Raw genomic sequence first — 13,587 nt, forward strand, 5'->3', positions numbered from 1 at the left:
TGTTATGTGAGTTCCACATTGCATCTCTCATTTTAAAAATTAAATGCTCAGTCATTCACAACCGATTTTAAAAAACGTTATATCGCTGGATTGGTAAATGACTGTTCTTTCAATTTACAAAAGAATATATTTGGTGTTTCAATAAAAAAGTCCACAACGTTTTTTTTCAAAAATCCGCCATTTTTTATTTAAAAGCGATATAAAAAATTCAATCCATTCAAACAAAACTTTTACTAAAATAAAATTTCTAACTTGAGTCGTTTAGAAGTTATAGGCAGTTAAAATGGAAGAAAATATAAGTGGACACCCGGTATGTGGGATTTTATGGGATTAATACATAACTTGATACCTATTAATAGGTACATATTACTTAAATTAGACAGGCGCAGGCGGCAAGAAAACAAAATCACAATCCTGTTAATTCTACTAGAAATCATTCATTTCCTCTCATAACTGCTAATACAAAACTAACAACTTGCAAGGAATTTGAAGAACATAAGCAAAGCATTCTCATTTAAGAGCAAAGTTGTTTAGTTGAAATATGATATGTTTGACCAATAAATTATATTATATATCATGGTAAGAATTCTACGCGGCATTGCTTATTTTTGTATATTATAATATTATGTGATATTCAAAACTAACAAACAAACACAGATTAGAGTATTATGACGAATTATTTAAAAAATTAATTTTTCTATTTTAGTATTTTACATAATACCAGCAGAAAAAAAGCTCATTCTGGCGCCCCCCAAACAGGGGCGCCCGCCTGCAATGCATCCCTTGCAGGCCCGTTATCGCCGGCCCTGGCACAGAGCACAAAAATCCCGAATACGGGTAATAGTATTTAGTAGTAATCTTTTCCTACATTATTTTTTTACTTTATGCAAATACAAAACTGCCAATGATATCTCTCATCACTTGCGCCGACTCTGATAATTTGAAAATATTCACCAATAATCGATAAACGCAGATCATTACCGACTAGAAATTTGGATCGTCAGTTATCTAAAATTTTAAGTATTAAAAATTATTTTCTAAAATAGTTCTTTTCTGCAGTATATCCATGTTACACTTTTAACATGAATATTGTGACGGATTCAGAGAGTAAAACATCCTGTGTGTTTTAAATATCAACAATAGGGAAACTTTAAAATGAAGTTTTTAGTTTTTGTGCTTTTTATTAATTCTTGTGCCTCTTGGACGATGAAGAATGATCTACAGATACAGGTAAACTATATTTATTTTATTTAAATACATAGAAGGTGTTTTCTTACTGAAATAATTTATAAAATATCTAAATTTTTAAAACTTGTCTAAAACTTTAACTCTAAGAACTTTGAGAAACCTCAACGCTAGAAAGATAGAAAAACTGATACAGAGAGGAAGGACGGACGTAGAAGAAACAGACTAGGCAAACGAAAAGGGAATGTCCACAAGGAAGAATTTCCTGTAGCTGGCTGTATACGTATACCATTAATTACAAGTAAAATTTAATAAAAAATTTTTATCCTGGTAAAAGTTATATTAGTTTAAAAAGCCCCTATAGGGCTACAAACAGAAACAAAACGTTTTCGCTCTGTAACAAGAGCATCATCAGTGTTACAAGAACATGGTGAGCCACCCAAAAATACTAAGGTTAAAACCTTTTAAAAATAGACTAAAGTCTTATATAAATGTAAACATCGTAAAATCTAAAGGATGGATATAATTCCTATGGATGTGGCTTTAGGGCAACATATGACTCCCACACGTGGTAAGTGGGTTAATAGGTAATAATTAATTAGGTCATTATGTTATAAGAGGTGACAGGCAACTAACTAACTCAGTTGCCTGTCGCCTCTTGTAGCATAATGACCTAATTAATTATTACCTATTAACCCACTTACCACGTGTTAGTCCAGAAAGCCACTGCGCATCCGCTAGGAAAAATATTCTAATTCGGACTTTTTGCACAGTCTTACTCAAAAAGGACTCCTTTTAACAAATTTGCATGTTGCCAGGACCAAAAGGTGGTCAAAAATTTTTTAAACGTTTTTTTTTGTTTTTTTCCTAAAATTATTTTTTTTGCATGGAAAAAAGTTTTTTTAGGTTTTTTGGATCATTCCAAACAGAAAAGGTCTTTAGTGACTTTTCTCTAAAAACGATAGTTTTTGACATATAAGCGGAAAAAATTTTTTTTAGGTTTTTTGAATCATTCTAAACAGAAAAGGCTCGGCCATTTTTAACCCTCAAAAACTATGTGAAAAACTGAAAATTTGAATGTTGCCAAGGTAGGTAGATATTCTTCAAACATCGATTGATGAAATCCCGAAGAGTTTTTGCAATACAATATTCAAAACTCCTATTTTTTTAAATTGCTAATCAAGCGTGCTCGACACTATTTTCCACCGACAGTATGGTGCAAATGAAAGGAATAAATTCGTTATTTCGTAAACCGGCGACTTTATGGAAAAATCCCGAAACAGGTCGATTTTTATTTTTAAGTTATGATATTGTGGCATATATGGTATACTAGTGACGTCATCCGTCTGGACGTGATGACGTAATCGATGATTTTTTTAAATAAGAATAGGGGTCGTGTGCTAGCTCATTTGAAAGGTTCTTCAATTTTCTATTCAGTAATATAAACACTTACATAATTATTTATACAGGGTGTCCAAAAAAGTTTATTAAATTAAATTATTTGACAAAAAAAGAAGTGGAAGGACACCCTGTATAAATAATTATGTAAATGTTTACATTACTGAATAGAGAATTGAAGAAACTTTCAAATGAGCTACCACACGATCCCTATTCTCATTTAAAAAAATCATCGATTACGTCATCACGCCCAGACGGATGACGTCACTAGTATACCATATATGCCACAATATCATAACTTAAAAATAAAAATCGACCTGTTTCGGGATTTTTCCATAAAGTCGCCGGTTTACGAAATAACGAATTTATTCCTTTCATTTGCACCATACTGTCGGTGGAAAATAGTGTCGAGCACGCTTGATTAGCAATTAAAAAAAATAGGAGTTTTGAATATTGTATTGCAAAAACTCTTCGGGATTTCATCAATCGATGTTTAAAGAATATCTACCTACCTTGGCAACATTCAAATTTTCAGTTTTTCACATAGTTTTTGAGGGTTAAAAATGGCCGATTTCGTAATTTTTCAATTTTTAATCGCTTATATGTCAAAAACTATCATTTTTAGAGAAAAGTCACTAAAGACCTTTTCTGTTTGGAATGATCCAAAAAACCTAAAAGAACTTTTTTCAATGCAAAAAAAAAATAATTTTAGGAAAAAAACAAAAAAAAAAACGTTTAAAAAATTTTTGACCACCTTTTGGTCCTGGCAACATGCAAATTTGTTAAAAGGAGTCCTTTTTGAGTAAGACTGTGCAAAAAATCCGAATTAGAATATTTTTCCTAGCGGATGCGCAGTGGCTTTCTGGACTATGTGGGAGTCATATGTTGCCCTAAAGCGACATCCATAGGAATTATATCCATCCTTTGGATTTTACGATGCTTACATTTATATAAGACTTTTAGTCTATTTTTAAAAGGTTTTAACCTTTGTATTTTTGTTTGGCTCACCATGTTCTTGTAATACTGATGATGCTCTTGTTACAGAGCTAAGACGTTTTGTTTCTATGTTTGTAGCCCTATAGGGGCTATTTAAACTAATATACCTTTTACCAGGACCAAAACTTGTTATTAAATTTTACTTGAAAAGGGAATGAATAGATATAACCGGGAAAACTGAGGTAGGTAGGGAGAAGAGAATGGAGACACTGAAATTCTAAGCATATCAAATAAAAGTAAAAAACAAGAAAAAAGATAAAGTTTAGAGCGTAGGCGCAAAATTCGGACCAACGCTTTTTAAATGCATTCATTTTTTTAGAATCCTGAGAACACTAATAAATATTTTTGAAAAATTTAAACGCAGAGTGAAAGATTGCATTATTACCAACGGGCGAAAGTCGTGCCTGAAAACTTCTACAGCGTGTCTACTTAAGTTGGAAACATATGGGAAACTTTTTTATTATTAATTTTACGAAAAAAAGTTATTCTTTATAAAAAGTTCTGCATGTCCCAAAACCTAAGATTCAATCATCAGATATCAAATTTTCTCAATATTATACGAGGTATGTCAAAAAATATGAATTTCGGTCAAGGGTAAAGTACCTTTATTTCTCTCAATATCGAAAATTCTTATGATAAAAAGTTGTTTGGAACTAAAAACTAAGATCAAATATGCAATTACATGCTTCTAATTGAAAAAAAAAAAATGTTTTCTCAAATTTATGGATACGCAACATCGTTTTTAATTATTACAAATATGATAACTCGTTTATTATTCATTTTACGAAAAAAGTTATTCTTCATAAAAAGCTTTGCATGGTCTAAAACCTAAGACACAACCATGATATATCAACTTTTATTAATTTTATACGAGGTGTGTCAAAAAATGTGAAAGTCGCTCAAGATTATAGTACCTTTATATTTTACAATATTTCGATTAGAAGGATGTAATTGCATATTGAAACATAGTTTTTAATTCTTAACAACTTTTTTAATAACCGTTTTCAATATTGTGAAAAATAAAGGTAGTTTACTCTTGAGTGAAATTCATATTTTTTGACATACCTCGTATAAAATTAATAAAATGTGATATCTGATGGTTGCATCTTCGGTCTTAGGACATACAGAGCTTTTTATAAGGAATACCTTTTTTTCGTAAAAGTAATAATAAAAGAGTTATCGTATGTGTAAACAATAAAAACGAAGTTAGTATCAATAAATTTGAGAAAAATTTGGAAAATATTTTTTTCCAATTAGAAGAATGTAATTGCATATTTGATCTTAGTTTTTATTTTTAAAACAACTTTTCATAATAAGAATTTACGATATTGAGAGAAATAAAGGTACTTTACTCTTGAACTAAGTTCATATTTTTTGACATACCTCGTATAATATTGACAAAATTTGATATCTGATGATTGAATCTTAGGTTTTAGAGCATGCAGAACTTTTTATAAAGAATAACTTTTTTTGTAAAATGAATAACAAAAAAGTTTCCCATATGTTTCCAACTTAAGTAGACACGCTGTATAATATTTATTTTAATAAGTTACAGGGGCGAAAAAAAGAGAAAATTTAGTGTGATTCTTAATTTCAAATATCTCATTCTAAAGAAAATTTTTGCTTATTCTAAGGGACTTTCGGTCCTCAGTGCTAATGTAGGTAATCTTTCAATCTGCGTTTAATTTTTTCAAAAATATTTATTAGTTTTTCAGGATTCGAAAAAAATTTAACCCAATTTATCCAGTCCTAAAATTCTTCTTAAAGGTGCTAGAGCTCTTTAAAGATGGCGTCTTGTAATTAGTTTTTTTAAAATAGCTCCATAACGTTTCTATTTAGAAAAACGAAACCTGATACGCCTATTTATCTTCCAGAGATAAATCGACTCTATCGATTGAGAATTTATAGTACCGTCCACAGGCGTCTGTTTTGGGTAGGGCAACGGTTATTTAATACTCTTGCTTTAAGTCGGTAGGGTGCACCGTTTTCTAGAAAAACCTATTCGAAAAATTTTCGTCTTTGGATTTGAAAAAAATTGAAAATTTTTTTAAAAATAAAACGGTGTGTTTTATCGACTTAAAGCGAGAGTAACTTTTAATACTAGAATACCTCATAATTTAATAATCTAGTGTCAAAAATACTTAAAAATTAAAGATAAAAAAGTTTTGTGATAAAATAACCGTTGACCCAAAACGGCCACCTATGACCTGTACTCGAAATTTGCAATTGATCAAATCGATTCATTTCTGGAAGATAAATAAACGTACTAGTTTTCGTTCTTCTAAATAGTTTTTTTTATTTTTTTTTTAAATTCAAAAAACGCAAAATTTTCAAATCGATTTTTCTAGAAAACGGTGAATTATACCGACTTAAGCAAGAGTACTGTATAGTACTACAATACCTCAGAGTTTAATAATCCAGTGTCAAAGATGCTTAAAAGTTAAAGACAAAAAGTTATGGAATAAAATAACCCTTGCTCTACAAGAAGGGCGCCAAAATGGACGCCTATGACCAGTGCTAGAAATTCGCAATTGATGGAATCGATTTATCCCTGGAAGATAAATAGGCGTAACAGTTTTCGTTTTTTCTAAATAGAAGCTCCTGGAGCTATTTAAAAAAAAACTAATTACAAGGCGCCATCTTCAAAGAGCTCTAGCTTCCTTAAGAAGCATTTTCGGAATAGATGAATTGGGTTAAATTATCTTCAAATTATCTGAGGAATCTCCGGTTTTAGTTTGTCGGGAGAGTTTCGGGACACCCTGTACAGTGAAGAAAGGATCACATAATAAGTATACCTATATAAAAAAGGAGACCCAAGTGATACCAGTAATTATACCTAGGGGAATCAACAAGAATCTACAGGTCGAGCAAGTCTCGTAAATTTCACGATTGCGAGCCACGCTTCACGCAACCGTGTTTGCGTACTTGTGTTTCGAGTTGCGTGGTCGTGCGGAGTTATATTTACCAAATTTAAATATAATCGTTTTCAAAATTAAATCAATATGGCTACTGGGTGTAAAAGATAAATCTTATTCTATCTGTTCTTAATGAGTTTTAGATAATTTTAGTTGTATTTCTTTGTAATTTTGTGTTGTACAAAGATTAATTTAACATTTTCTCTGGAAGTATTAATTTAGAAAGATAATATGCTTCATTGGTGTTGTGTTTTGAAGTGTGAAATGCAAAGTAATTGTGATAGTTAAATGCAAGATAAAGTTCACTTTTAAACTGAACTAAATAAGGTATCTGAGAGACAACAATGGTTAAATGCAATACAATGTACAGGTTTTACTAGCGAAATGAAAATTTTCCTGTCCTGTCTGCTGTAATCATTTTATATCTGGTAAGTTACAATTGCAACAGTAACGATTTTTGAAGATGTTAACATTTTAATCTTATAGGAAAACCAACCGACTTAATCGATAATAACAATCTCCAGATTGGGTTCCTTCAATAAATATGGTCTATAAACACAATGAAATAAGTTCCCCAAACTCTAAAATGGAGTGGTATCAAAGGAGAATTAAAGGGAAAAATATTCATATTGAAATTATTTATAAGGCACTGGACTGTCTTAAATTCTACAATAATACTAGGTGGGTAAATGATTTTAGACATTTTTCATTAAGAGTAAATTAAGATTAAGTAGATTTTCATTCAGTAGATTTAAGACTTGTTTACATGGGTAGAGTAATGATGCAAGTACTTGATAGAGTAGAGTAACTCTACCTGTAAAAATGCTCAGCACAGTAGAATAGCTGGTAGAGTGTATAGTTGGAGTTAAAGTAGAGTGACTAGCAACCTATGGCAAAGTAACTACTCTATGACCACCACTACTGCCAAAATGTCTACTCGGCTGCACACTCTACCCATGGAACACGCTCAATTATGGCATAATAGAGTAGGTAGGAGAGTACATGGGGGTGCTGTCATTCTGGCTGGAATTGTGTTTTGTGTAAATAGTGAATAGTGATAAAATGAAGTTCACCGAAGATGAAACTTTAAAACTTGTAGAGCTATAATACGGCGAATACCAGTGTTTATGGAATTTAGGTAGTGTATACTACAGAAATAAAAGTTTGCAGCAAGCTGCGGAGGATGAAATCGTCGAAAGAATGGCAAAGGGGGCTTTGGAGTAAACGAGCTTCAGCAAAAAATTAAGAATTTAAGGTGCACTTATAATCAAGAGTGTTTAAAAATACAAAAATCGGTTTCACTATACTAGCATCAGTACTATTCGCGGTGTGCAAGTACTTGGAAAGGGAAACGAGAAACGACCGTGCGCGAGTCGCGGAGAAATATTGCAACTATCTTAAATAATTCATATTGTCAATTGAAATTGTCAAATTGACGTATATTTCATACCTTCTGTCATTGACGCAGAAAAATTATATATTGCTCCACAATATTGATATGATATGCAATTATTATATGCAATAAAGGTAAATTTAATTAATTGTATTTTGCTTGCAGTACTGCATTTTAAAAACTAATTTTATTTAATACATACAATTGTTTACGTTTGCTAAACATAACCTGCATCTTATATTTTCTTCTTATTATTTTTTTGGACTATGGCCTTGACAATTATCCTGCAACCAGGACTAATATAATTGGCCAATATAATTAAAAGTGCGAATAAAAGTACAGAGCGTAGAAATAGAGGTCGCTTTGCCGAACTTGCACGGTCCCAATACTTGTACTCTCCTCATGTGAATGGTATCAAGTCATTTTTGGTAGAGTACTACCACTACTCTACTCTCCTCAAAACTCTACCCATGTAAACAAGTCTTTAGAAACAGTGGAAAATGAGGTAGCTAGTAGAGTAGTAGTAGAGTAAAATATACTGGTTTAGCAAATTACAATGTTTTAAGGTAATACAGTAGCGATAAACAGGTAGCCAAAACGTGTTCCAAGATTGTCACTGTAATTTTGAATATTTTTTCGAGGCATATGGCACACGTATTCGTAAAATAATAAAGAATGGCGGTACAGAGCCCAATTTGAAAAATATATTAATATGTGGAAATTACTCTGTAATTATACAATATTTAAAAACGAGCCTGTACCTCCATTAAGAAGAACAAAAAAATACACTTTCTTCAAATAAACTTTTTTATCCAATGCCTAGATTTTGTGTAATTTTGGAACTACTAATGAAATAAAAAATTTTAGTAGTTCCAAAATAACACAAAATCGGATAAAAAAGTTGTATTTGAAAAAAGTGTATTTTTTTGTTCTTCTTAATGGCGGTACAAGCTCGTTTTTTTATATTGTATTTAATTACAGAGTAATTTCCACATATTAATATATTGTTGTTCTGAAGCTATTTCCTTGTGGCATTTTTATGATTAATTATTTATATGGGAAATAAGCCACAATTAAAATGAAAAAAATAATTTTATTAACGTTTCGACGCCCAAATCGGGTGCCGTTGTCAAAATACAAAATATTACTAAAATAAACTAAAGTGTTGTTGCTAAGCAAAAAAATTCTTCTAATAATTTATTTAATCTCACTCATTTATATTGGCAATTCAGACATATATTATACATTTTAAAGTAGAAGACTTTAAAATGATATTGCCAATATTTATGAGTTGCGTTCCTGGGACGACTTACTGAAAGATAGTTCATTCGATTACATGAAATTAACCCCAACTCAAGAATATCCGTCATAAAAAATTATAGCATGTGATATGTCTTTAAAAAGACAACCAAATGCAACGACAGTAAAATTCTCGCGTTAGAGACTTCATAGTAAATCACAAGAGAAAACCAGGAAAAACAAAAAGAACAAAAAAAAAAAAAAAAAGTCAATAGAAAGAAAATACCAAGATTAGTAAGTCAATAATATCGAGCTAGTACATATTTTATATAAATAAAATTTGACAACTGTCAGATTTAACTAAAATGTCACGTTAGAATAAATGTCATAAATGTGTATTATCACGGACTTACCTTTTTTTCTATAATTTGTGACGCACTGAAAAATGTTCATGAAAAGGAGAATATCTAGTATTATTAATATTATTTATAATTTAAACATGTTACAAGTCAGAATTTGGTATTATTTTTTGAGAGTAAATTAATGTAAGACCAAATACTTACGATGTCGGGATAGTATCACAGGGTTTTTCCTGGTTTTCCCTTGTGATTTACTATGAAGTCTCTAACGCGAGAATTTTACTGTCGTTGCATTTGGTTGTCTTTTTAAAGACATATCACATGCTATAATTTTTTATGACGGATATTCTTGAGTTGGGGTTAATTTCATGTAATCGAATGAACTATCTTTCAGTAAGTCGTCCCAGGAACGCAACTCATAAATATTGGCAATATCATTTTAAAGTCTTCTACTTTAAAATGTATAATATATGTCTGAATTGCCAATATAAATGAGTGAGATTAAATAAATTATTAGAAGAATTTTTTTGCTTAGCAACAACACTTTAGTTTATTTTAGTAATATTTTGTATTTTGACAACGGCACCCGATTTGGGCGTCGAAACGTTAATAAAATTATTTTTTTCATTTTAATTGTGGCTTATTTCCCATATAAATAATTAATCATATTAATATATTTTTCAAATTGGGCTCTGTACCGCCATTCTTTATTATATTACGAATATGTGTGCCAAATATCTTGAAAAAATATTCAAAATTACAGCCGCAATCTTGGAACACATTTTCGCTACCTGTTGATCGATACTGTTTCCTCTTAAGATAGTTTTAATAGTTATTTATGATATAAGTATTAAAAGTACAATTTTAAGACGCGTATGTGAAAGTTAACTTGAAAAAATAATTTTATTAATGTTTTGACTTCCACATCAGATGTCATTGTCAAAATACAAAATATTCATTATTATTAGGTTTGTTCTAGCAAACAGTCAAACTAGTCAAAAACCATCAGCAAACAGTTGGTCAGTAAAAGAACATAATACAGTCACCAGTGCGATCCCCTCTACTCGCGCTGGTCCACTATTCGCTGATGGTTTCAAACTGATGCTAGAACAAACCTATTATTATTATGCATATCATTATCTGTAAATAATATTTCTTCTGATTGTTAATTGTAAAGGATAGAAAAATTACCATTTATTTTATTTTTTTTAGAATCAGCTGAGAGAAGTGGTCTACAAAAAACCAGGAAGGAAACGGAATATGTGGCTACGAAAGGCAAAAGAAAGGTTTACAAAGCAAATGTGACACATCTTTTTGAAATATTTAGGAATATCAGTAAATTGCATTGAAAAAATGTATGAAAAGATTTTGTTCAATAAAAATGTTTATATTTATCAAGGATGTATTATTTGGTATGGCCACATATCGTCAGTGATGTAATAATACATCCTATCTGTTTTTCATGAGTTTTGTAAGAGAGACTAAAAACTTGTCTTAGGGTCACCTCCTGTTTTCATATGATATTTTTTGACTTGTTTTGTAGTAAATTAAACTATCTATGAACTACAAAACAAGTCAAAACTTACATATGAACACAGGAGGTGACCTTAAAACATGTTTTTCCATCTCTCATACAAAACTCATGAAGAAACAGATAGGAGGTATTGTCACATCAGCAAGGATGTACAGTGATGAGTGCCCTAATAACCGGCAAAATATGGGCAACATATTTAGTTGTGAGATAAAAAGAAATGAAACTAGTCGAGCTGGGAAATTTAGCGAAATTAACCTTTAAATTTACGTTATATTGATCCCACCTTTACACATATCGGAGGAGTATGTCAACTAAAACTGTCACTGTGACAGTGGTAGTTTCCAAACTCGTCTGATACGTCTGAAGGTGGTACACAATCAATACAATCTAAATGTATAAGTTAATATCGCTAAATTTCCCAGCTCGACTAGTTTCATGTCTTTTTATCTCACTACTTAATACATCTTTTGTGCTATTTTGCCGGTTATTAGAGCGCTCATCACTGTATTTCTGGTATATCCAGGGAATGTCTACAAAATATATTTTGAATGTCCAGAGAACATTTGTGGACATTCATGGAATGTTCCAATAAGACATTCAGGTAATGTTTAAAATGCTGACACAGGATTTTCCTGGGATGTTCAGGGAACATGTTTTCGGGGATATTCCAGGAATTTTTCAATGTCTGTGTACCTTCTATGGACCTATATGGAATATTTTGGTGTTATTACCGCCGCACTCCACTTGCGATTTGTAATCAGGAAGATTGAACACATTGTTTCAAATACAAGTCAATCCATTTGTGACTAAATAATCATGGATTGACTTCTATTTGAAAGAATGTGTTCAATCTTCACAACTACAAATCGCAAGTGGAGTCCGGCGCTTAGGGCTACTTCCTCTTCGGTATTACGTATTATACTACAGAAATCAGGAACTTTGCTTCTAAATATATGTATGCATCTTGGCCATCAAACATATTCTTCCAAACATTTTTTAAGGGGTTACATAGGTCTTGTGGGTAAAAAAAGTGACTTTTTAAAAAAATTATATCTCGAAAACTAAAATTTATTTTTATTTATAATTGGAACATGTAAAAGTATAGTACTTAAGGTAGTCTCAAAAAAAGTTTCAGCCAAAAATATTCATTTTTGTAGAGTTTAAGTTTTTTTGCGTTGGCAGCATAACTAAGTCCAGTCTCATCTGAAATCAAAAAGTTTCTTGTAGTTTATACCTCTGGCTAGAATATGAACGAAGGAATTAAAAAAAAATGAAATTTGAAGATTTTACATAAGTTTAAACACATTTTTGACCCCAATTTTTTTCATTTTTAAAGTAGTTTTTTTTATAAAACAAAAATGACCTCATCTAATAAAAAATCCTTTGTTCATTCACTAGCCAGAGGGATAAACTACAAGAAACTTTGATTTCAGATGAGACTGGACTTGTTATGCTGCTCACTGCAAAAAAGGGCTGTTGTCGAAAAATTGCAGTCAACTCTACAAAAATGAATATTTTTGGCTGAAATTTTTTTGAGAGTACTATACTTTTACATGTTTCAATTATAAATAAAAATAATTTTTAGTTTCCAAGATATAATTTTTTTAAAAAGTCACTTTTTTACCTTCAAGACAACAACTTAACAAAATGCTGATTTCAAATTGTAACAGTTTTTTTTTTTTTTTTTTTTTCGTGGAATTTATGGCTTTGGTGAGGACCAATTAGCCAGACTATGTTAGATTGTATAAATAGTTTGTGTAAATTGTTTCATAGTATCAAACTTGAGCATGATGTATTCATTTGTTTTGTTAGTAATATGTAGCATTAGTAAAGTGTATGGTGTTTAATTTTTTTTTTCCTTCCGCGCTAGAGCATCAACCCGGTTCAACGCCGCGGAGGTTTTAGCCCTCTTTGTGTGTGTTTTTATTTTTTTTTTGTTTTCTTTTTTTTTGTTTTTTTTTGTTTTTTTTTTTTTGTTTTTTTTTTTGTTTTTTTTTTGTTTTTTTTTTTGTTTTTTTTTTTAATTGGTTAATTTTTTTTTTACTTGGTTTATTTATTTTTTTTTTTTTTTTTGTATTCACCTTTTTTTTTTTTCCTTTAATGCTTTACATTTAGTTTGTTTTGCAGAATTGCTTACAAAATTGGTTAGTAATTTTACAATTTTAGTTTACAGTTTATGATGTGTTGATGAAGTACATAAAGTATATTATTATTTCCTGAAAAAATAATACAATTTAGGTCTATTGGAAGGTTTATCTTGTAGTGAATTAAGTTTTTATATAGATTATTAATGTTTACAATATTTATTGGACATTCAAGTAAAACATGTACCAATGTACCCATTTTACCACAACTACACAGTGGATCGTCTGTAATTTTTATTTTGTGTTTATAATAAGGTGTTAGTGCATGGTTTGCACGTATTCGATTTATTGTGGCGACAAAGTTTCTGTTTGGTATTTTGTGAAACCATGGTTTTCTGGGGATCCTTGGCTGGTGTTTACAAAAGTTTGTTCCAGTTGTTGATGCACTGTATAGGTTTTGCCACATCTCATTTATTTTGTTCCT

The 13,587-nt window shown here is 30.7% G+C and overlaps 1 protein-coding gene and 1 long non-coding RNA gene across 3 annotated transcripts in view; both read left to right on the top strand.

Moving 5' to 3' along the window:
• The first annotated feature begins 943 nt into the window (after positions 1–943).
• Positions 944–13,587, top strand: part of LOC114336998 (uncharacterized) — a 70,024-nt gene continuing 57,380 nt past the window's right edge. For both annotated transcript variants that reach the window (XM_028287378.2, XM_028287387.2), the window contains exon 1: positions 944–1,230. In XM_028287378.2, coding sequence (XP_028143179.2) covers positions 1,156–1,230 — 75 coding nt within the window. In that variant the 5' untranslated portion in view covers positions 944–1,155. The remainder of the gene's footprint in view (positions 1,231–13,587) is intronic.
• LOC126889312 (uncharacterized) lies at positions 6,435–10,879 on the top strand. The gene is made up of 3 exons (XR_007699982.1): positions 6,435–6,922; positions 6,981–7,175; positions 10,698–10,879. It is a non-coding gene; the product is annotated as an uncharacterized LOC126889312 (long non-coding RNA).

This window comes from Diabrotica virgifera, chromosome 8 (assembly GCF_917563875.1).
Source record: "Diabrotica virgifera virgifera chromosome 8, PGI_DIABVI_V3a".
NCBI classification, from domain to species: domain Eukaryota; kingdom Metazoa; phylum Arthropoda; class Insecta; order Coleoptera; family Chrysomelidae; genus Diabrotica; species Diabrotica virgifera.